General features: G+C 34.9%; 1 protein-coding gene across 1 annotated transcript in view; it reads right to left on the reverse strand.

Annotated features, from left to right (window-relative positions):
• Positions 1-24,753, reverse strand: part of LOC133173339 (hemicentin-1-like) — a 77,572-nt gene extending 52,819 nt beyond the window's left edge. Inside the window, exons 1-19 of the mRNA XM_061308328.1 lie at positions 24,488-24,753; positions 20,245-20,474; positions 19,766-19,888; positions 16,674-16,845; positions 16,128-16,352; positions 15,172-15,356; positions 14,631-14,848; positions 14,419-14,540; positions 12,833-13,010; positions 12,241-12,332; positions 10,469-10,735; positions 8,155-8,279; positions 7,105-7,249; positions 6,582-6,761; positions 2,906-3,001; positions 2,662-2,786; positions 2,264-2,411; positions 673-960; positions 113-388 (exon numbers count right to left, since the gene is read on the reverse strand). Of these exons, the coding sequence (XP_061164312.1) occupies positions 113-388; positions 673-960; positions 2,264-2,411; positions 2,662-2,786; positions 2,906-3,001; positions 6,582-6,761; positions 7,105-7,249; positions 8,155-8,279; positions 10,469-10,735; positions 12,241-12,332; positions 12,833-13,010; positions 14,419-14,540; positions 14,631-14,848; positions 15,172-15,356; positions 16,128-16,352; positions 16,674-16,845; positions 19,766-19,888; positions 20,245-20,474; positions 24,488-24,734 (3,442 nt within the window). The 5' untranslated portion in view covers positions 24,735-24,753. The remainder of the gene's footprint in view (positions 1-112; positions 389-672; positions 961-2,263; positions 2,412-2,661; positions 2,787-2,905; positions 3,002-6,581; positions 6,762-7,104; positions 7,250-8,154; positions 8,280-10,468; positions 10,736-12,240; positions 12,333-12,832; positions 13,011-14,418; positions 14,541-14,630; positions 14,849-15,171; positions 15,357-16,127; positions 16,353-16,673; positions 16,846-19,765; positions 19,889-20,244; positions 20,475-24,487) is intronic.
• Positions 24,754-25,570: the final 817 nt, after the last annotated feature.

Raw genomic sequence — 25,570 nt, forward strand, 5'->3', positions numbered from 1 at the left:
TAGATATATACAAATCTGTAATATTATTTAAATTTTTTTTGTCGTACCTATCAGTAGTTATTTTTTGAATACTAATTTACGACTGTGCTAACAACTGTAACAATATATTTACTCTGCACAATAAGTGTGATAATCTTGGTTGTCTCCCCTGCCACATTACTGGCCACACACTCATAAATAGCCCTGTCTGAGATCTCCGCAGTAAAAATTGTCAAGCCAATGTTACTGGACAGGAAACGCTCGGAGGAATCGGGTGAGAATCGGACAAAGTTCTTCCTCCACGAGACCTCTGGGGTGGGTTTTCCTTTCACAACACAAGGCAACACGATTGTCTCGCCCGTAGTGATGGTATACTCCTCTGTTTCGTCACCCTCTATCTCTGGGGGCACTGAAAATAAAGACCAGAAAAAATCACATCAAGGATAAATTACAAGAAAAAATCATTAACTGCAATTGTTAATATGTATCTGAAAATAGAAAACATTAAAAAATAATTAAATCAAATGTCATGAAATAATTAATGAATACTAAATGGTGTGTCGTTTATCAAAATCATTCAGTATAGCTAAAGAAAAACTTGTGATATAAAATGAAATATGATGTTTTAACATGACCACATCTACTGACCAGTTTCAAAAAGGTAGTTTTAAACACTTTTAATCATTTGTTTACCTTGAACAAAGAGCTGCACAGTTTTATCGACATCTCCGGCCTCATTAGTAGCAGAACACCTGTAGGTGGCGCTGTCCTGGGGGTCGGCACTAAAGATCTCCAGACTACCATCCTCCCTGATAAAGTAGTGGTAGTCAGTCAATGAGATCGGGCTCCCGTCCTTATACCAAGCTATGGTAGGGCGGGGATCACCCTCCACACTGCAGGGCAGGATTATCCCCCCACCCTCTACCACCGTGAAGTTATTTTTACTGTCATCCTCTTTGTGAAAGGTGTGACGTGGAGGCACTATCAAATAAACAACGATGGTAAATGAATAAACAAAGGTGTGAGGTAGGGGCACTGTGTAAAATAAATACAGGACTGATGGGGGAGTGTTCAATAATAGGCATTTGCACTGTCACATAGATAAAGGTGTGTAGTGTTATTAAAGTAATAAACAAATTTATGTTATTAAAGAAACAAATCCTGGAGTTTCTGATGAGATTGTAGCTCTATAGTTTTGTTCCTAAAATTACGGAAGAGAAAAGTTGCACCTGAACTTGAACCCCCCACCCCCACTCAATCTGGACCCTGAATAATTATACTAGTTTTTACATCTACAGAGGAAAAATAGTTCATTTTTAACTGGTATGCAGAATACATAGTGTACATAGGCCTATATTAGAGATTAATTTGAAAAACAGACCATAGGAACTCTTTATAAACAAAAAAAAAACACCCCCCCCCCCCCCAAAAAAAAACAAACACATTGCAGGAGCTATTACTGAACTGATCTCTAGTTTTTTTGTTTTTGCTTTGGATTTACACACCTATAAGCTAGGTAATGCAGTATAAGTAGTGATGGAGAGTTAGTTAAATATTCATTTCACTTAGTAAAGGGTAGTGTCATTTTATAAAGCATAGGTAATCAGAGATTACAGAGCTCACCTCAACGAATGTTGTCTTTAAGTAAGATAAAGTCCCACACTAAACTAATAATCTTGTAATGTGCATCCCTAGATGCAACATTTACGCAATTTTGGTCTAATAGGGCTTGCAGTTACTTGGAAATGGACTTATCTAAAATTTTAAACTAGTCACTCATCCAGAAAATGTAAGTCAAATCCAGCATCTGAAGCAAGTTTGAGAGTGTTCATCCCATGATGCATCATCCATGCAAGTTTGGTTCAGATAGGCCTTATAGTTACTTGGAAATGAGATGTGCTCAAAAAACTTTAACCTGGTCACTCATCTAAAAAAAATAGGTCAGATGTTGTGAAGCAAGTCCAGTAGTGTGCATTCTTCGATGTATCATCCATGCAAGTTTGGTCAACATAGGACCTATAGTTACTTGAAAATGAGACCTGCTCCAAAAACATTAACCTGGTCATTCTTTAGCTGAAACTGCAGCATCTGAAACCTTGACTGGTACAATGAAACACACTAGAAGCATCCTCCATGCATCTCTGATTAATATAGGGCATAGAAGTACTTCAAAAGAAAACTGCTCCAATTACTTTAACCTGGGATGCCAATGGCGACGCCAAGGGTATTACATAAGCTCCCCCAACTTTGTTGAGGTGAGCAAAAATTGACAATATCATGATACCTTGGACATTAACAGAAACAATGTACGTCGAGTTTCCTCCCACATTTGTGGCGACACAAATAAAGTCTCCTTCATCTGATTTCTGAATGTTTTTTATGGTTATCTCCCCTGGTTTTGTCACATTGAAATGATCACTGCTTTCTAACACCTAGAAAGAAAATCTCAGCATTACATCAAACACTACAGGTACACTAACACTTGGGTAATCCCCTAACATATCATCAAACAATGCAGGTACACAAACATCTGTTTAATACTCCATATGTAACATCAAACAGTAAACATTCTTTTACCTCAGTAGCACATACATGTATAATCAAACATAATTAAGGTACTCTATTCCCTACTATAGACTGTGCATGTTTACACTTTTCCATCATAGAATCAGAGTTGCCTACCTTAGAACCTTTCTGCCAGTGGACGGTCGGGGAGGGATTACCCTGGATGACCACACAACTGAGGTCCACCTCTGACCCTTCCACCACATCGAGGTAAGGGTTTGTATAGGCAATCACAGGACTCACTATGTAACGTACAAAAGATTCTCAGCACTCAGCAAGCAGTTATAAAATATAACAAAAAGAGAGGAAGTTTTCAAACAGAAATGCCTTCACTTCACTAGGAAGTATTATGTCAGCGTACCTATGCCAGTAATGCTGAGATATGCTGAGATCTCATGCATTCCAAACTGATTCTGAGCAACACACGTGTACCTTCCTTCATCTGTGTACTTCAAATCTTAAGGAATTACAAAAAATAAAATAAAATTTGAAATACATCAAAGCATCTGATGAAGAGTTGTTTATCATTAAATTCAGATTTTCAGAAAAGTATGTCCAAAGTTGCTATATGAAATCAAAGTACTGAAAGTACTGGGAAGTGCTAAGCATATTGCAATTTGAAATTCATCAGAATTATTTTGAATTTAAATTGCCTGTTGTATTGGAATTTAAGCGATATCTTGACAGTGTGGCTGCGCTAAGGCGAGCACAGTTGTTTGTTACAGTTGTTCGCTGAAATTCCTTTCATTTATGTGCAACACCGACAGCTAAAATGTTCTGGTGATAATTTTAATAATAAATTCATTCCGTGTGTACGAGTGTTTCAAATTGAAGATTGGTTGTTAGTGACTGTGCTTTAATTTTAGAAACTGCACTCGGAAAATAAAGATGCTATTTGTTTATTGCGTCGATAAATAATTCCTTATTGATAGCATAATTACAGTGTATTTATCAAAGTTATGAATAAAACATCTCAAAAATATCAATTACAAGTATTCTCACTAAATTGTTTTTAGTATATCTCTTTTTTCAGATTCATAAGCGATTTATAAATTTAGGATTTTATAAAAAGGATTTTTACAAGAAATACAATAATGGAGTGTGTAAGATATATTTTGTTTTGAATATGCTACAGCTGTGTTTTATACATTTTTAATACTTCACATTCATCGCGCTGCATGTGCAGCATATCGGCATCATGTTTGTAACAATGTCATGTGAAAAAAAAACCTTATGACAATGAAATGAGCACCCGTAGAGTTAACGTCCTTTTGTCAGAGATAATTGTTAAATATACATTTTGAGTATAAAGATATTATATTTGTCTTCTTTGTTTGATGATAAAACATTCGGTGCTATCCTTTTATCTCTGATTTTCATATACATGATTTATAATGTATTTGCAACAAAAATTGTCTTTTCTGTTGATCTCACAATATGTATATCTGATTTGTAATTATTACTTTTATAAAATAGAAATTTTATACTTTTCTTCTTCGGTTTAAAAATATGTCATTAAATCCCCAAATGTATTTTGGACTATTGTTGAAATACGTGTACTTTAAAATGCTTCAGTATTTTAATATGGACGTTTGATGCTCTACACCATTCTTTACTTGTTTATGTATGATTTTAACTACCACAAAAAACGTGTTTAGAGAGAAAAAATATCCACAGCACTGTTGTGTTAGTTGAAAAGGAATACTGAAAATGATTGCCTGTAATTTTTCTGCTATTTCCATGATAAATAATTCAACAGCCCAAGAAAGAAAATACAGTATATTAATCTCAAGTATTAAAAAATTGTCATGAAGGTATACAACATTGTTTAATTCTGTTTTTTGTAGTCCTCATTAAGTTGCTTAGCAGTCAAATCGGCAACACACGCACATCTTTACATAAACTATTTCTTCCTAGTTTCCTAATATAAGTATTACACTGTTTGCTTAACATTTCATCAGCGCTATTCCTGTCCATTGCTAAGAACGTTTAATTAAGGTTTTTGCATTTTTCGCCATATCTTGCGCACTGCACACACAATTAGTTTTCCCATTTGAGTGGATTCGTTGGAAACACAGCCACCACATGCGCTACATGTATGTAGAGCCGCAAACTGCCTTTCCTTGAGAATTATTTACATCATATTTTTACCCATATTACAAGTATAGAGTACAACACAATTATAGACAGTCCATGAATGCATTCCAGTCTGTTACTAATTGATACTGAGATGCGAAAATCAACTTCATTGATAGTTCTCTGCATGGTGAACGGGTGATAATAGGAAGACTTGTTTTGGTTACATTGCCTGAAATAAGGGTCTAGAAGAAGAAATAATAGTTTATATGGATATAAGTTATATAGAACGTACATATGTACGTATTTTGTTACTGAATTATATGCCAAATTTTCTACTAAATAACTCAATTTCAGTTTGAGTTTTAAATACTTATTAAAATCCCGTCTGAGTTTTAAAAATATGTACTTATTCAATCACTGCATTACAGGTACATGACATATACATGTAATAAATCGTTTTTAATTAAGTACCGTATAACGGGTATTTTCTGCGGTTGTCCAATTTTTGCGGAATTTTGCGGATAGGACAAATCCGCAAAAATTACAATCGCAAAATATTTTTCAATATCTCTACAGATATATATTTTATACATGCAAGTATGATAAGTGAGGCGTATGTCCTCGTTAGCGAGAAAATTCGGGTGTCATCGAAATTCGAAGATTTTAGATATATGGATTTTCCAAAACATTTTGCATTAAAACATTGCTATAAATAATATCAAATTAATAAGTTTATACAAAAACATCTTTTCTTGTACCTACTTCTTTATTTTATACGGATATACATGTACATGTAAATGACTAAAAGAGATTTCGCAATTAATAGTCCAAACTCCGATAGCTGCAAACAACACATAGTAGCTTTTCTTTCTTTCTTTAACACTTTTTTCAATCTTGTGTTTTATCTGGAGACCATAATTACTGCTTGTATACACAAAGCGGCTTGATTGTCTCGTGAATTTCACTCAATGCAGACGACTGACAGGATTAGTTACGCCTCAATGCACATGGCACCTGTGATTGTACAAGGTCAACTTTAGGTTACTTGATTATGCAACTGTTTGTTTGAGCTTAAAATATAAACACCAGATTAATTTTGATGGCAATAAACTATAAGTGTATTTTTTAGAATATGGCTTGGATGCATTAATTATCTATATATTAAATATTTTAATAGATCGCATAAAACGTTTGTTACAATGTAGAATCAAGATTTTTTATTGTTGTTTGGGTGGACCGATACTGCAATAATTCATTTAAATTGGGACTCGACATAATTTTACAAAGACTAACTGAAAGATAGTAGTTTAATTAATCTTAATAGCTTAATACCGGTACTCATGCAACTTTGATCAATATGTCTCAATGAATTTAAAAAACATAAATATGGCAGCTATCTGATAATTCTTAGAGATTGGTGATCATACCCAGTAAATAATTTTTTGCGGTATAATGCAACCGCAGAAATTGAAAACACAGAAATTAATTTGCTATCTTTTAGGGGTTAAATCGCAAAAATTTCCAACCGCAGAAAATACCCGTTATACGGTATTTGCGCCATAGATGCAGCAATTGTAAGCCACATGGTACACAAGTGATGAGTGCCGACACGATTTTAAATGAACTACAATGTATAGAGATAAGCATGACAAGAACCGCCCTTATCTACTAACAGTGAATTTTCGTAAAATGTACATGCATATATCTTTACCTTATTAATTGACTCCTATTAATAGAACTGCACGTAATTCAGTATTACACTAAAATAGCCGAAAGAGAGTCGGGGATTTCCAGTTGCATATTTTTAGAAAACCCAGTGGAGTTATCTAACTTGCTTAGTGGCGCTGGATCGCGAACGGAAGTAGATTTAAGATTACAGTAAGCGCTTTGCGCTGCGCTTAGCGCTTAAAAATGATATGTAATTGGCTGTAGTTCCTGCTCATCAAATAATAACTCACTGTCAATGAACAGATTGCCAGTCTTGTCCTGCCTGAAGCGTCCCCCCGTTTTGACGGGGTTTCCCTTGAAGAGCCAGTAGATCCTGGGGGCGGGGTCACCAGTAGCCTCACAGGGTAGAGACGTGTTGGTGGAGATGTCAGCTCCCATGTTAAACGGAGCCTTTGTGATCCTAGGATCAGCTGTAAAGGAAGTCCTAAAATGATAAGGTGACCAGAAGTCTCTGATGAGACTTTAGCTCTCTAAGATTGGAGCTTATATCATATTCACCCCAATAGGTGCCCGCTCCTTCAGAGCGGGGGGTATAAAAACTAATGAAGGTGAAGCATTCAGAATAAAAATTGTTTACAAACAGATATTTGGACCACAGATATATGCATAGCTCTCTTTATTGTAAACCAGTTTCTAACCTGATATCACTAAATAGAATATTTACCCTTGAAAAGATGTTTTAATCTCATGCTAGTGGAAATGAACATACATCATATTTGCTATAAATTTGATGACTTGCATGTGTTTACTGACCTCCGACCTCTAGGTTAATAATGACTGAGTCACTTCCTGCGGCGTTGGTGGCAATACACATGTAGTCCCCTTCATCTTGTTCCTGGGCCCCCAGAATCGACAGATCACCATTAGCTGCTATCTTTACATATGAAAGCTGCTTCAACTGTCAAAAAAAGAGAAAACTTCTCAAATGATTTCAGACGAACCACGGTTATGACGAACCTTTGTCATACATACATATATAGTTAAGATCTAGTATTCTAAGAGCTAGTATTCTAAGTGCAAACATGTATAAAGTATGGATTCACCAGTAAATACAATATAGTGTATAGATTCAGTAGCCTCAATAAATAGATATAAAGTGTGGTTTCAGTAACCTCAACATATATAAGTGAAGATTCAGTAGTCTAAGTACAGATTCAGTAATCTTAATACATAGATATTTAAAAGTATGAATTCAGTAATTTCAGAAAATACATATTAAGTATGAATCTCATTACATACATACTAAACATTTGAATTTCAAATTCTGACTGCATAAGTAGCATTAATCATGTTAAAATTTTACTGTATTTGATTTGAACTTTGAATGTTTAATTTATTCCAAATCTATTACCCTCCAAGTGTTTAAGAAATAAGACAAATTCAAAGTGAAGCAGTCATCAGAAAGTACTGGAGCTCATCCAATGACCCAGTGACCTAATTGAAGATCTCTACTGCAGTTTATCTATTGACCCAATGACTTAAGTGTAAATCTTTACTGCAGCTCATCCATTGACCCAGTGACCTAATTGTAAATCTATACTGCAATTTAATTATTGACCCAGTGACCTAATGTAAATCTTTACTGCAGTTAATCCATTGACCTACTGACCAAAGTATAATTCTTACTGTAGTTCATCTGTTGACAAAGTGACCTTATTGTAGATCTGTACTGCAGTTTATCTTTTGACCCAGTGACCTAATTAAAATAGATCTCTACTGCATTTATTCACTGACCCAGTGACTCAAGAGTAGATCTTTAATGCAGTTGATCTGTTGACCCAGTGACCTAATTTTAGATCTTACCTCCAGTTCCCCTTTAAACCAGTGGATTTCAGGTGAAGGAATACCTTTGGCAGAACACTGAAGTGTGGCCATGTCCCCACTTCCAACCAAAACTTTCTTCTCATACATATCAATCTGGGGTCTCTCTGAAATTGTTCACTTACACATATCAATCTGGGGTCTCTCTGAAATTGTTCAGTTACAGCTACATAATATTCCTAGTAACCACTGATTGATATTGATCAGCTTACATACCTGTGTGTAATAAACATTCACTTGGTGAACTTTAAAAAACCAAATGCTCAAAAAAATATCTGCCTTTTATGACCTTGACTTTGATACAACCTTAGACACCATCAAGTGTTATAACTTGCTCTGATAAATATTACCATGGTTTCACCATGATTTTATTGTTTTTTTTTCTCAGACAGAAATGTCACATTTTCATTGGTTTAAATGTGACAGCTGACTGCCGTCTACATTTCTGTGTCCGCCAGGTGAATATTCATATCTGGCTATATGGTTAACCATCTCAATATTAGGAATCATTTATTACAGTCTATATATCTATCACATTATGATAATCAAGAAAATAAATATCTTATTAGCACAGGCAGAAATGAGACCTTTCAGTTAAAACTGAAAAGCAGCAGTACTTTCAATGACTTTTCAGTGGCTAATCAGTCATTGAATGACAGATACATTTTAGTGACTTTTCAGTAATCTTTCAGCCACATATCAGTCACCATTCAGCAGACACATTTCAGTTATCTTTCAGTGACCTTTCCATGCCCTTTCTGTCACCTTTCAGTGACCATTCAGTTGTAGTTCAAGAACTTTTCATCGGCTTTTCATTGGTTCATTAGCAATCATTTCTTAACCATTTGGTAACATTATTCAAATCTTTAACTGTTTTCCTGTTATTCTTATTGTGGTAAGAATATTCAGGTAGAAATCAATACATTCTGCTGGTAATTGCTTGATGTTCAATTATGTCTAAATTGTTTACTAGAGTTTTTAAAATGTGATTATAGACATGAAAAAATTTACAATTCAAATGATTAAAATGAGTGTGGATTAATAACTATCTAAATCATTTCAGAATTTATTTTTCCTTGCACTTAAAATAGATGTAGAAAAGAAAATTATGGTTAAAAAGATAAATATTCTGTACTGCTGTAGCCTATGTACTGTAGTGATGTTGTAGCCTAGTACTGCAGTGTTGCTGTGGCCCACCTACTTATTACTTAACATTACTGTAGCCCATCTACATATGTACTGCAGTGCTTTGTAGCCCACCTTCCTACTTACTGGACACTGCTTTAGCCCACCTACCTATGTACTGCAGTGTTGCTGTAGCCCACCTACCTATGTACTGCAGTGTTGCTGTAGCCCACCTACCTATTACTGGACACTGCTTTAGCCCACCTACCTATGTACTGCAGTGTTGCTGTAGCCCACCTACCTATGTACTGCAGTGTTGCTGTAGCCCACCTACCTAGGTACTGCAGTGTTGCTGTAGCCCACCTACATATATACTACAGTGTTGCTGTAGCCCACCTACCTATGTACTGCAGTGTTGCTGTAGCCCACCTACCTATTACTGGACACTGCTTTAGCCCACCTACCTATGTACTGCAGTGTTGCTGTAGCCCACCTACCTATGTACTGCAGTGTTGCTGTAGCCAACCTACTTATTACTTAACATTACTGTAGCCCATCTACATATGTACTGCAGTGCTTTGTAGCCCACCTTCCTACTTACTGGACACTGCTTTAGCCCACCTACCTATGTACTGTAGTGTTGCTGTAGCCCACCTACCTATGTACTGCAGTGTTGCTGTAGCCCACCTACCAATGTACTGCAGTGTTGCTGTAGCCCACCTTATATGTACTGCAGTGTTGCTGCTGCCCACCTACTTATGTACTGCAGTATTGCTGTAACCCACCTACCTAGGTACTGCAGTGTTGCTGTAGCCCACCTACCTATGTACTGCAGTGTTGCTGTAGCCCACCTACCTATGTACTGCAGTGTTGCTGTGGCCCACCTACTTATTACTTAACATTACTGTAGCCCATCTACCTATGTACTGCAGTGTTGCTGTAGCCCACCTACCTAGTATATACTGTAGTGATGCTGTACAAGTAGCCCACTTATCTATGTATTTTACTGATTCCATGATCCACCTACCTATATACTGCAGTGCTGCTGTACAAGTAGCCCACTTATCTACATAGTTTAGTGTTGCCATGATCCACCTACCTATATACTGTAGTGATGATGTACATGTAGCCCACTTACCTATGTATTTTAGTGATTCCATGATCCACCTACCTATATACTGAAGTGTTGCTGTTGCAGTGTCATCTCCAGCCAGGTTTTCTGCCAGACAAGTGTAAGCCCCGCCATCACTCCGTACCATGTTGGTAAAAGTCAGTCGGTTGTTATTTATAGATATCCTGTTGTTAGGGATAACCAAAGCTCCGTCCCTCAGCCAGAAATAAGATGGCAGAGGAAATCCATCAGCATAACAATTCAAGGTCACAGTGTCCCGGACCTCAAAGGTCTGTTGGGAAGGTTTGATGTAAACATCTGGTGGCACTGGGAACAAATTCTCAGAATAAACCAAGAGTTGGACAATAACAGACATAGCATATAGCAGCTAAACTAACAGAGGTCAAGTCTCTGGTGGTTTCTCTTTCTAAATTATTATTTAATCCATTAAATATAAAGAATATATTTCTGAGAACACAAGTATTTGTTATCTCTTAAGCAAAAAAGTAATTATTTTTGTTATACATTTTTTCAGTTTACAGTATAACACATGTACAAGAATTGCATACAAATATACATAATGCTTTCATTCAAAATTCTTTTACTATGTAATTCTTTAAACCTAATGAATTTAGTCCACTCATATTTTCACAGACATTTTGTTGATACTTACCATCACACAAGTTCCACAGGCCACAACACTGACCCGAGTCACAATTTTCACTTTGATAAACATGTATATTTAGATAAATATAAAACTCCTAATTGTGGTCACCAAATATGGCTAAGATTCCAACAATTTGAATATTTTTTTGTTTGTTGAGGCTTCGTTAATATTAATATATTATAATAATGCGACCATTTTTATTATTGTGAATGTCAACATGTTTCTGAATAAAACACATAATACTCAATCTCCAAGGCCATAAACTGAGAACAAACTAAAGTCAAAATTTCAAATTTTGTAGTTTGAATTCATTTTGTCTTTTAGAAAAATGTGCAACCTTTTATACATTTGTTAAATAAAAATGAAGATATTTAAAATCTGAATTTTGACTTTAGTCTATTCTCAGTAGGGCTGTCACGGTTGTAAAATTTTTCTGGTCAGGTCAGTTCTGTAAATTTTTGGTTCGGTTTCAGCTTTCTCTGTTCGGTTATTTACATCTATTTTAAGCCTTAAATCCATGAATTTAACTTGAAAAATCTTTATTTGTTACGTTTAATTCACCTTGAAAACAAATCTTTACCATGTTAACGTCTTAACATCTGTGTTCAGGACTACTAGGCCGACTATTACCTACAACCTGACCATTCTTGCTCGTTCCGATAATTACCTAATTCTTTTGCGACAAGTGTTTTGTCATAGAATGAAGTAGAATTCACTTCAATTCAGCTGTGATGTTAATTCATCACTGTTATCATCATAATTCTTTTGATTTTGACGCCATTTTTAGTATAAAACAGATTCTAATATATAAACCAGACCCAAACCGAAATCCGGAAAAATGGAACCGAAACCGAACAACTTGGACCGCAGTTTTTGTTTATTTTGGGGAACCGTGTCAGCCCTAATTCTCAGTTATTAATCTTGTGGCCTGGTCTGCATCAGTTAGAATAAATATATGCATCTACCTGACATGGTTTAATTATCTAATTATGAACAAGGGTGTCTGGAGATTAACTTCTCTGATCACAAGATAAATTGGACATGGACAATCGGACAAGTGTTAATCTTGAGGCCTGGTAGCATTTATTTGTACTATTCTTTCTTACATTGTCAATTCTGACCTTGAACTTTGTCAATTCTGACCTTGAACTCTGCCATTTCTTACCTTGAATTCTCAGGAACACTTTTTCCTGAGAGTACCCTCCTTCATTGCCAATTCTGCAGACATACTGTCCTTCATCTTTCAAGTCAACAGATCTGAAAAAGCATATTAATAAAGACACCAAAATAAGTATGTATAGTACAGTTCCCAAATAATAGCCATTCAAACCACAAAGTGGGAAACAAACATGGAGATACATGTACATGGTCACAGTGTGTAATATTGTAAACACATAGCATGGAGCACATACTACATGTAGAGCCATTTTTTTCCAGCAGACTGAATATACATGAACAAAGTGATTTAATTGAAAAAAAAAACCTATGCCATCAGCAACAATCTATTTATTCTATGATACAAACTATGTATGGTAAATGCACATATAATGATAAGGTTAAGGTTAGGGTTGCTTAGGAGAAAAAAAATAAGCACATAGTGGAAATTTATTTTGATTTTTGAGTCTCAGTCTAGTGTAGTGATTTCACCAACATAAATCTAGCTATATTTTACTCTTTTTTTTACACGGTAACAAAATGTCAGACATGTGTGTTAAAAAAATCAATTTTATGAAATGTTACCTGTGCCAAAAACTTACCTTATAATTAAGGATCCATTATTGAAGATAATGAACTGTTGATTGTTACGGATGAGTCCCCGAGGTCCATACCATGTGACATTATACGGGACGGTACTGAATACATTACAGACCAGTGAAGCACTGTCTCCAGGTAAGACGGACACATTGACAGTGGGGGCAATATCAGGTGGAGGTTCTGTAAATACAATAGTGTATAATACTGGGGCGATATCAGGAGGGGTTCTGTAAATACAATAGTGTATAATACTGGGGCCATATTAAGAGGGGTTCTGTAATATGAATTTAGGTTAATATAATACTGGGGGCAGTATCAGGAGGAGGTTCTGTAATATGAATTTATGTGAATAAATAATACTGGGGGCAATGTCAGAAGGGGGTTCTGTAATGCAATAAGGTGAATGTAATACTAAGGGCAGTATCAGGATGGGTTTTATGTAATGTAATAAGGTGAATGTACTACCCTAATATCCAAAAGAGTGGTCCTAGCCAAACTACCGGAGCAACTTACCACTGATATCCAGTACAGTGGTCCTAGCTGTACATCCAGAGTGACTTACCACTGATATCCAGTAGAGTGGTCCTAGCTTTACTTCCAGAGTGACTTACCACTGATATCCAGTAAGTGGTCCTAGCTGTACTTCCAGAGGGACTTACCACTGATATCCAGTAAGGTGATCCTAGCTTTACTTCCAGAGTGACTTACCACTGATATCCATTAAGGTGATCCTAGCTTTACTTCCAGAGTGACTTACCACTGATATCCAGTAAGGTGATCCTAGCTTTACTTCCAGAGTGACTTACCACTGATATCCAGTAAGGTGATCCTAGCTTTACTTCCAGAGCGACTTACCACTGATATCCAGTAGAGTGGTCCTAGCTGTACATTCAGAGTGACTTACCACTGATATCCAGTAGAGTGGTCCTAGTTGTACATTCAGAGTGACTTACCACTGATATCCAGTAGAGTGGTCCTAGCTGTACATTCAGAGTGACTTACCACTGATGTCCAGTACTGTAGTCCTAGCTGTTCTTCCGAAGTGACTTACCACTGATTAGGAGTGAAACGGTTCACCACGGTATGGATTCATCGCGGTATTTTCTCTCGGTTTGATACACGGTGCAAAATCTCTAATTTTCGGTTCGGTTCATTTTTCGGTCAGGATCGTTATTCAGTCGAGTTTGGCATAAGGTAAAACACGTTACTCAGTATACTAAGTAAGTATAGAAAACGTAATTTTTTGAGGACTGATAGTTTGTCTAGTCAATTTGCAAATAAAATTTGTAAATAAAGTGACTAGATTTAGTAAAAGAAAGCATAAAACAACGTTGAATTTGTTTCCTTCTATCAAAATGTATCATATCGAAAATAACCGTACCGAGACAAAATTATACAATACATATCGAACCGTGAAGGAAGTGTATCGTTTCACCTCTACCACTGATATCCAATAGAGTAGTCCTAACTATACTTCCAGAGTGACTTACCACTGATATCCAGTAAAGTGGTCCTAGCTTTACTTTCAGAGCAACTTACCACTAATATCCAGTAGAGTGGTCCTAGCTGTACTTTCAGAGTGACTTACCACTAATATCCAGTAAGGTGGTCCTAGCTGTACTTCCGGAGCGACTTGTGGCATTACATGTGTAGATGCCTTCATCACGAGTACTAGCTGTTGAAATCTGATATGTTGCATCACTCGACTCTCTAAAATAAATTACATTTTTTACAATTACATAATCTGTACACTTAAATTTTTAAATATAATAATTAGTTTAAATATAAATCAAATCTTACTGGAAAAGAACCTCCGATCCTTCTTTACGGCCATTCTTGTACCACTGGACGGTGAAGGGAATGACCGACTCCACCGTACATACTATAGTAGCTGTTGAGTGGTAGAAACTCCGTGTAATCTCAGGCATGAACACAGTGGGTGGGTCAGGTGTCCGGGGACTTATGGCAGTGGGCGTTGTCCTCCACAATACGTTACCTCTGTCATCTTCTCCTACAACCTGTATAAGAATATACAAAATGCAACAATTATTACATAAACCATCTGTAAATTATCTGATTTATTTTGACTTTATCATCAGTTTTTAAAATGTACATCTTTTTTCAAATTACTTGAGAGTTGTGATGATTAAAAAGTTAATTTTACATTCAAACATGCATTCAAGGCTAAATATCTGTATGAACCATTGAAAAGAATCACTTTCTTTTTCATATACCTCATAAAATTTTTACTAATTATATAATTGCATTAAGTAAAGATATCATTTTTCACTGTCAAACAGTCACATTTGCAGAATTGACATTTGCTACCGTACTTTATTACCTTAACGTAGAAGTAGTTAGATGGAGGTTTAAAAGCCTCTGTCAAATAAATATTTTTGAGGCTCGTGTCCACTTGGAGGGGGTACTCAGACAGTACGATGCCATTCAGACTGACCAGCTGCAGTTTTTGTAAGTAACCGGGAGGATCTAGATCTGTGGTATTGACCAGCACATAACTAGAAACACCTACAACCAAAGATGTAGGGTCAGCAATACACAGTCTTACCAGAGGACTCATGGTGATTAGCAGGGTTCACAAATATTACCTTATGTTGCATTTCCTGCAAACTTCGTATGCTTTTATTAATAGAAATCTCCAGAATAATTATGATGCACAAGAAATGGACAAAAAAAGAAATTGTCTGAACACTATGATAATGCTTTACCTAACAATATACAGAAAAATTCCAAGAAAAGATATTTTTATACATTACATTAGGCAATATTTTAAAAAATCCCCGATTTTCTTCCAAATATTTTTGAGAAAAATTTTGGCGGTCAGGTTGATTTTTTTTTTTTATATTTACGATATTTTTTTTTTTAATGAACACAATATATTTTTGTTGACCTCATCGATCAGTGCAGATTTATCTATTGCAAACGAATAATCGAGTTCTATTTAATGTATATTTCTCATACTATGCATCCTCACCAATCTTTAACAATCAGTGGTCCTATAATCTTTGCGAACACCATCCTGTCAGCTGTCAAAATATTACACTGAAATTCGCGGGATTTAAACGAAAGTTGAAAGGTAAGTTGAATATTGATCCCGATCAAAAATAAAACGAATAAAAAATAGAAAATTTAATTTACAGAAAAAAATCGAGGTTGAGAATCTAGATTTTTTTTTCAAATTAAAGGCCTAATATTACCATCATCAATATCATTAGATTATTTCTTGGAAAAAAGATTTTTGGGAAAAAAATCATTTTGAAAATTCCCCCAAACCCCCACCTTCTAAGGGCCGTAACTCTGTAGCAGCTATGTGGCGTGGTTTTTCTTTGGCAAATCCGGCCGCGAAGTCGATTTTGCTTAGTCCTGTCACTCTCAGTGTATGCGCACTCCCACTGTCCACACGTAGTCGCCACATTCCAGGGTCTGGACCCCGAACATTGACCACCTTAACATTCTTAATGTCCAGTAATTCATAAAGACCATTACTGACTGTAACCTCTGCACCTATAGTATTGAAACAGAATTTTCCATCATGAAAAAAAAGATTGCATGCAGACACCTTACTTATAAATTATAATCTGCTCTTCCATGACACCAAGCTAAAAGTAAAAGTTTTCTCATGACAAGAAATATACCAACATGTACATCTGAATGAGAACTTAAAGACAGTGGCTGATCCAGGATTCTTGAAAAGGGGGGGGGGGGTATTTAAAAAAAAAATCAGTCTTTAAAAAAAAGATATGGTCTTTAATACCGCTCTTATCTGATAACCTCTAGGGTTGTAAAGTCTGAGTTTTGGATTATAGAGCTCTGTTATCTAGTTACCTTTAGGGTTGTAAAGTCTGAGTTTTGGATTAGAACCACTAAGCGACACAGTGAACTCCTGGAGCCTGGAGTCTATAGGAATCTGTATAAACTGGGAGTTAGCTCTTTCCTGGTCCACAGACATTAGGTTCACCTTTCTGGCCTTGACCGTCAGACGGACAACTTCTAACACCTGTCAAAAGATGAAATATACACTCACAACTCTTGTAAAATGGTGCAAATTAAGGTGATAACAAAACAAACAGTGCGCCAGACACTAATGTAACTGGTGTAAAAAGGTCAGAGGTTATAACAAACAGTCCAACAGACAGTGTATAGCTTTTGTAAAAAGGTTCAAAGGTTATAACAAACAAAACCAGAAGTCTCTGAGGAGACTGTAGCTCTACTGGTGTGCACTTATAAATAAAGAAAGATATATCATAGTATAGTCTTAGTATATTCTAATCAGACCAAAACTATAGCAGAAGAAACATTTAAAAGAATTTCGAAGAAAATTCTATTTTTAGTAACCATGGCAAAACATTTCTTGAAATCAATAGCAAATAAATAGAATTCTAGTATGGTCTACTTGTGTATAAAGTCTTACTGAATTGTAGGAAGACTAGCATTATGAAATTTCTAGTTTTAGTAACCATGGCAAATTTATTTGTTGAAATCAAAAACCGATAAACTGTAGCGTTTTGAAAAATTGTTTACAGACGGATAGACAGCAAGACAGACAGACGCACAAATGACAACACCAAACCAATGCATAAGCTCTTCTAATCTCTGACCAGTAGAGCTAAAAATGGACATACTAGTATTCTAGCTCCAAGCTCCTGGAATATAATAAATTGTAGTGGAGGGGAAAAATGCTATTTATTTCAGAAAGCAGTTTTTGTTTTATTTCAGTAAATCTTAAGATAAGCAATTAAGAAAGTACTTAAAGTGCATTTCAGTCAAAACAATGGCAATCCAAGAAATCTGCACAATTTTCTTTCTGATGATTGAATAGAAATTATGATTCAGTGGCATTATGACCCCGTGGAAAAAGTGCATTTACAGTATATCACAAATGCAGATATAAATGTCAATGTCATATTACTTGTCCAATGCATTTAACATTCTTTCCAATAAGTCAATTTGCTGAAAACATAAGCCTATTGAATTAAAAATCATGGGTTTTATTTTAGCAGTATTTTTAATTTTTTCTCTGAGATTTTACACAAACCAGAATTTTCTGATGAGACTTTATCAATTATGTATAGCTCTCCTGGTGTGTACTTAAAATGAAGATGTACAGTGTATACATGTATCTTATAGTCTACTTTTGTAGTAACTCTATTTGAAATCCGTTTGTGCAATATATGGCAACATTGTTTATTGAAATCAAAAACATACAAAGAAATGTGTATTTTAGTAAAGTCTACTTATGAAACAAGTCTTACTGTAAATGAACAAAAACTGCAGGATGAGAATTTGGCGTTTTGAAACAATCACACAGAAATTTCTATTTATAGTAACAAATGCAAAATCGATCGTTGAAATTTAAAAAAAAATTAATAAATTATTATTATTATTTTATCTAAGTTAACTTGTGTACCAAGTTTTATTGAATCAGATTTTAACTGTAGGTGGAGAAATAACAACGATTTTTTCTATTTTAGTAACCATGGCAATATCATCTGTCATGATCAAAAACCAGTTTACAGAATTACGTATCTTAGTAAAGTCAACTTGTGTACGAAGTCTTATTGAAATGGGATAAAAAAAAATATAAGAGGAGTAGAGTTTTGAAAGAATTTTACAGAAATTTCTAATTTTAGTAGCCATGGCAGTACAGTCTACTGAAATAAAAAAAAAACACAGAGAAAATACGAAGAATTAAGCATTATAGTGAAGTCTACTTATGTAACAAGTCTTACTGAAATCGACCAAAACTGCAGGATGGGTACCTGACGTTTTGGAAGAATTTCACAGAAATTTTATTCTTAGTAACCATAGCAACCCCCTGTGTCAAAATCAGAAACTGATTATACATATATATATATATATATAGAGAGAGAGAGAGAGAGAGAGAGAGAGAATTTTATTAATGTTAGCATCTTCAGTCTATATGTGTACCAAGTCCTACTGAAATTGGACAACAACTGTAAGGGAAGTAGCATTTTGGAAGAATTTAAACTTATTTCTATTTTTAGTAATCATCGCAAAACCATTTGTCTAAATCAAAAACCAAGAAAAAGAATTATTATTTTAGTATAGTCTAACTGTGTAAGAAGTCCTATTGAAATTGGACCAAAATTATACGAGGAGTAGCGTTTTGAAAGAATTTCAAACTAATCTCTATTTGTATTTGCCATGGCAACACTGTGCCATTGTCAAAATTAAAATATAATATACAGAACTATGTATCTTAGTATAGTTTACTTATGTACAAAGTTATATTGAAATCGGACCAAAACTGTAGGAGGAGTAGCGTTTTTAAACGTTTACAGACAGATCGACGAAGGAGGAACACCGTATTAATGCCAAAGCTCTTCTGGTCTCTGACCAGTAGAACTAAAATGAGTTAATAATGTGTAATATGTCAAAGTTTCATTTAATTTCATCTAATAATTAGCATGATATAAGGAGATAACGAACAATATTAAAGCTCAAAGTCCATTGAAACAATACAAATCTGGAGCAGAGCAAACACGGACCTCCCAAAACAGAGGTTGGATCAGGTGCCATGGAGGAGTGAGCATCCCCTGCCGACAGGTCACACCCGCCGTGTGTTCCTTGTCATGATAGGTAAATAACGGAAAAATCCGTCGACAATTCAGTGTATAAATAATGGCCTAACAATTAGTATGAAAAACGTCAGTCAGCATATGAATTGATGTTAGATTGTATTGCTGACAAGGTCAGTGTATCGACCATAGAACTTACGAAATGATGAACTGTCGATATTCTTTACGCTATATATTCTTTAATAGCATCCATTATGTTTTTATCCGACATATTACAAGTGTTTAATAATATACCTGGTAGACTTGTTCTAATAATTAGCATCCATGAAGTTTTTTTTTTCTTATTTTCAGGCATATTACATCTTTGTAATAATATACCTGGTTGACTTGGTCTTTTTTGAGCAGAAAAACCTGACCAGAGCTGGTGGAGGCAATTCTCTCGTAGACTTTGTATCCGGGACTCAAGGGATTCCCACAGTCCCCTGTCAGTACGAACACAACCTACAACACGACCGTCAAGGCAAAATTAATAAATAACAGTCAAAGGCATAAGTAAAAAACAAATATTCACAACCTTCAACACGACAGTCAACCATGCAGACAAATTAATTACAAATACACAAAGAGATCTGACGGATTATTTTTTTTTTTTGCACCACAAATATAAATATTTTACATTTAAATCAAAATCTAGATAAGAAGTTTGCTAAAGTCAGCTTTCTGGAACAAAAAAAACAAAAAAAACAAAAATAAAAAAAAACAAACAAACAAACAAACAAACAAACATAATTTATGATGTCAAAGTTCCATTGCTAAGAAATAGAAATCTAAAGAACAAGATGACATCATGATCTCACCTGACTCTGTTTTTGCTGAATGAGGGCGAGAACCTCCTCCCCAAGGTAGAAATCCTTAGATAAGGCGTCAGTGAACACATAGATGTAAGAGTTCGGGAGGGACACGTCCAGGGCCTCCTTGATAGCCCTCACACTCATCTCAGGACAATCCCCACCACCCTGGACGTATAGGTTACGGAGCTCAGTCTGGAATTCATCAGGGTCCTTCGTTATCACAATAGGACCAACATCTGTAAAACGTCACAGTTTTATCAATTCTAACTTTACCATTTAAAGCATCTTACACGTGTACAAGAGGAAAAAGTGTTGGTTTTAGTATTTTGGTACAAACATGCAGTTGTATAAAATATATAAGGACATTGTCTAACTTTATTGAACAAGACTTTTGGGTGTATTCAAATTTGTAGCAGCTACTTAGCTACAGAGCAACCAACATCATGAAATAAAAGATCGTAAGGAGATGCCTAGGCGCCCTGGCTGCTGAAGATTATCATTTCGTTTACTTTAGTTTCTGATTGACAATATCTATGTAGTTTTTGGAGACCAAGTCTTCCAACAATCTGTCGGAATCCCCATGGGTACTAATTGTGACCCGTTATAAGTAGGCATAGTTTTGTATTCATATGAAGCAGAATTTATTCAAAAACTTCGACATGAAAAGAACAAGTCTTGCGGTGGCCTTCAATTCAATATTTAGATATATCGACGACGTTTTATCAATTAATATTTTTCATTTTCATTCCTATGTTCATTCGATATATATATCCCTTTGAACTCTAAATAAAAGATATCACAGAGTCTGACACATCTGTTTCATATTTGGATAATTTACTAGAAAAAGACGTTAATGGTAACCTAACAACAAAACTTTATGATAAACGTGATGACTTCAACTTTTCTATCGTCAATTTCCCTTATTTATGTAGTAATATACCAAATCACCTGAATATGGAGTTATTCGATACACAAGAGCATGCTCTACATACGAACAATTTCTAAAACGAGACAAGCTATTGACAAACAAGTTGATGAAACAAGAATATCAACAGTCTCGTTTGAAGTCAACATTTCGCAAGTTCTATGGTCGATACAACAACCTTGTCAGCAATTGAATACAATCTATCATTCAGTCGCATATTGACTGACGTTTTTTATACTTATCGTTAGGCCATTAGTTTCACACTGAATTTCTTCAGATTTTTTCCGTTTGCCTGATCATGACAAGGAGCACACGGCCGCTGTGACCGGTCGACAGGGATACTTATTCCTCCATTGCACCTGGTCCCACCTCTGATGTTTTCAGAGGTCGGTGTTTACTCTGCTCTAAATTTGTATTGTTTCAATGGACTTTTGAGCTTGATTACTGGTCGTTATCTTCATATTTCATTACATCACTGTCAACCAGGAAACGAACAATGACAATACAATGTAAGGAATACGACTTATTATAATACTTTTTTATCATAATAGTAAAAACTAAAGGTGGACAGTTATGAGAATTCTGATATTTCGAAATTGGAAGAATAAATAGAGAAACTGTAAGGCGTACTTTAGAACTGTACGCCTTAAGCCAAATTTGTAGGGGTTGACAGCAATGTAGCTACCATTTTAATACAACATTAACTCCTGTTCTCGAGATGAAGATTTTTAATGATATTTCATGCATGTACATTCCTATATAAAACTTTGAGCCATATTGCAGCTGCATTATACCCCCAGGGGCCATGATTTGAACAAATTTGAATTCAGATTACATAATGAAGCATTCAACCAAGTTTTTCTTTTCTGGCCAAATGTTCTTAAAAAGGAGATTTTTATACGAAGCTGTCGAATTTTCACTATTTCTCAATTATCTCCTCTTCAAAGATCTAGGACATGGCCTTTAAATTTGAACAAATTTGAATCTACTTCTCCCAAGGATGCTTGGTGGCAAGTTTGGTTGAAGTTGGTCTAGTAGTTCTAGAGAAGAAGTCGAAAATGTGAAAAGTTTACAACAACGAAGATGTACAACGGAGTCTTTGGCACAGGTGAGCTAAAATCTGAGCTGGCTCCCTTATGTGTTTTGTAAATTTCTCTTTCGTGTAACTGAGCCACAAGACAGTGATAATCAAACCATCCATAAACATACAGTGTCTGTATGTTCAGTAAAATTAAATAAAATATAATGGTATATTGATTCAAACATAAACTGGCTACAAAAAATTTCACTGGCAGTACATGTTTTGCCAAAATAAATATATCATAATATTACTTTAAATCTTACTAAACATGTTGTTTGAGGATGATTAAGATATCATTTATAGCTTTAAATCAGTGACATCTTAATTTCTATGCGGGTCTCAGCTGGAATGACTCGTTACAAAATAATACAGTTGAACCTTTCTTCTCTACCGGTGATCTTGCGGTCATAAAGTGAGTTTTGAAACATAAATGCTGAATATAAATATTCAAAGTCAGGAAGTGGCTTGCTGGGAGGTTTTTCTGAATACGCCAAAAACTAACTTTAGATAATTCTAATTAAATCAGATGACATATAGCTTAAAATAATTAATGAGATAATATAGAAGATCACAATTTTGTCATGTATACATACTAACTACAAAATCAAATTTTAATCTAATTAATCTCTAACATATGTCCTTACATTGTTGTGAGTGAGATTAACACCTGTGGTATTGAATTGATTGTGATTAGAGTACTTAATTGAATTCAGATCATCAGGAACACGCATTCCTGTAAAAACACATGTCTGTAATGGTACAGTCAAGCTAGCACTGCACATTCATGCTGTAACATATAAACTGCTTGCCTCTCTTCAGCTAATGTAAGAGACATGCAATTTTTCATCTGTACTTAAAAACACATCAGCATGTTTTATAATCAGTAGATCATGAATCTTAAATAAAAACGTCATAAATTTCCAAAGAGCTGATAACCGCTGCTAAGTTTAGGTCTGACAGAGAACAGATGGGGACAAAAACTACTGGCAGGCAGGTGCCCCTCCAATGCTCCACAAAGACCCAACAGTACAGGCTTTATATCATTTTCCATTTAACATGGAAACACTGCTCTAAATCATAAAGCTAATTATAAAGATTTTTTTAAATAAAAATAATGGTTAAAACCAAGAACATTTTTTTATCTTAATTTACTTCGTTTAAATAAATAACTCTATTACTGTAACTTGATTTTCCATAAACCTTATGAAGTCAGTGTATATCCACAATTACTATAAAATCAATTTTTTTATTATTATTGTTTTTTTTTTTTTTTTGAGGGGGGGGGGGGGAAGGTGTCTCAATATAAAAGTTGTTCATCAGAATAGAATCACAACCCAAACTAAACATGCTAATTGATACTTTCAAAATAGATCAGGGATTCAATAATAACTAACACGTACACTCCAACTACATGTATTGCAAGCTTTTAAAAATATTCTAGTAAGAAATGCTTCAAGATACACTGATTACAGTAAGCAATCTTTATAACAATGAAAAAAGGGGGAAGCTTTTCTGAATCTAATACGTGACCTTGATTTAAATGACCTTCCTGTCAGAGGCAGATGTACCTTAGGTATGAAACTTGAGCATATCCGATCCCAAAATTACACACTGTGTCTTCAGTTGATACATATTTTTAAAAAGTTTAATCTGTGTTTCTCCTATACTGTCCAAAAGTACCAAATCTTATATGAACTTTATATAACAGTAAAAAATATCAAATATCTGAATCTCTTGGACCAGCTCAAACTGACCCCAATGATTTTTTTTGAAATCTGAGTAAATGTGTTTTAATGCTTTTGACCGATTTGCTAGATGGATCAAAGTTTAATGACAACTGTAACGATATCTTCTTAAAGAAATTCTACAAGCCCAGCATCGGGATAGTAATTTTTAATCAAAGAAGAAAATTAAAATATTAACTTTTTACTTTTAATAAAATTGTCTTAAATAGCCAAATCTCTTATAGCAATACATGTGGTATAGCCAATTTTCTCCAGACTTTCTCTATTCACAAACCCAAAATTGATAAAACTTTGTGCCAAAGTAACAAAGCACGTGAAAATGGAAGTTAGACTTTTCTACTTTCTAAATTCATTTGCAGGAATATTGTACTTCGACCACGATGTTAAACCCTCTTAAAAAGAACTTTGATATGACAGATTTTTTTTATTTCTTGCATGCTATCTATTAAATTAAGTTACTTTTGCTTTTAATCTTTAAATTTTGTAAAATTCACTCACCTGGATCATGGAATGGTACAAGTACATAATTATATAGTGGTTTTTCTATACGGGCAAGCGTTGTAGCCATAATTTTAGCTGCCCCATCGATGACCTGAACCAAGTCGTCATACATAGACCCGGTAATGTCGAACACAAAGGCCAGTGTAGCAGCTCCAGGGGGAACATCGTCCTGGGAAGCTACCAAGGCCGAGAAAGTTAAGAAAATTGTCACCAAAACACACTGTTGCAAGCAGTTAAACATCATCAATATGGTATGTTGTATAACAAAATATTAGTTCCTAGAAGTTTTCATAGAAAACAGAAGGAAATTTACATCCAAACACTTGCACACATTGTTCAGTCTTCTTTACATGCTTAGTTTACATTGATAGAATTCCGCCTTGTTTGTCGGTGAAATGATAAGACCCATAATTGTCTTAAACTAATTAGATGAAGAATTAAATAGAGATGTGAACACTTGATCTACTTTGTACAAGTGTGTTTTACTATCAGCTGTCTTTTAAGATAAACTTCAGCAATCTTCTAAAGCTAGGTTTAATTCTAAATAGATTAGATCTCAGTGCTCACATTTGATTTACGAGTTTCACCAAGTTTACAATTTTTTACCTAGTTTCATTCATAAAAAATGTATCTCGGGAAAATATATTTAAAAGCTCTGTACAAATAATTTATCGTGCATATTTCTAGATAAAAAATATATATTATAGAGCTTTTCGGCTATTTTTTTTCTTTTGGTTACATTTCTGCACTTTTAAAATATCACGATGTATAGAAATGAGAAACATGCATATAGTATAATGTGGAAGTTTTTTTTTTAACTTTTCATCTGAAAATAACCAAAAGCCAAAAAAATATTGTTAAAAAACCAAAAGTAATGAAAAAAATAACCTCTGATCTCTCACTTGTCAAAGATTGTTCACAAATCTTTTTTACGCAACATTTTCTTTCCAAAGATAATATAAGGCTGGCAATTAGAAAGATAGTTAAAATTAAAATGCCATAGAAGTGTTACCTGACACAATGGTTTCAAAAGTGATTGGAATGGGGGGGGGGGCTCCCCAATACAATCTGACAAGGAAA

Source organism: Saccostrea echinata, unplaced genomic scaffold (assembly GCF_033153115.1).
Source record: "Saccostrea echinata isolate AGI-Se365-2 ecotype Australia unplaced genomic scaffold, CSIRO_AGI_Sech_v1 ptg000056l, whole genome shotgun sequence".
Classification (NCBI taxonomy): Eukaryota; Metazoa; Mollusca; class Bivalvia; order Ostreida; family Ostreidae; genus Saccostrea; species Saccostrea echinata.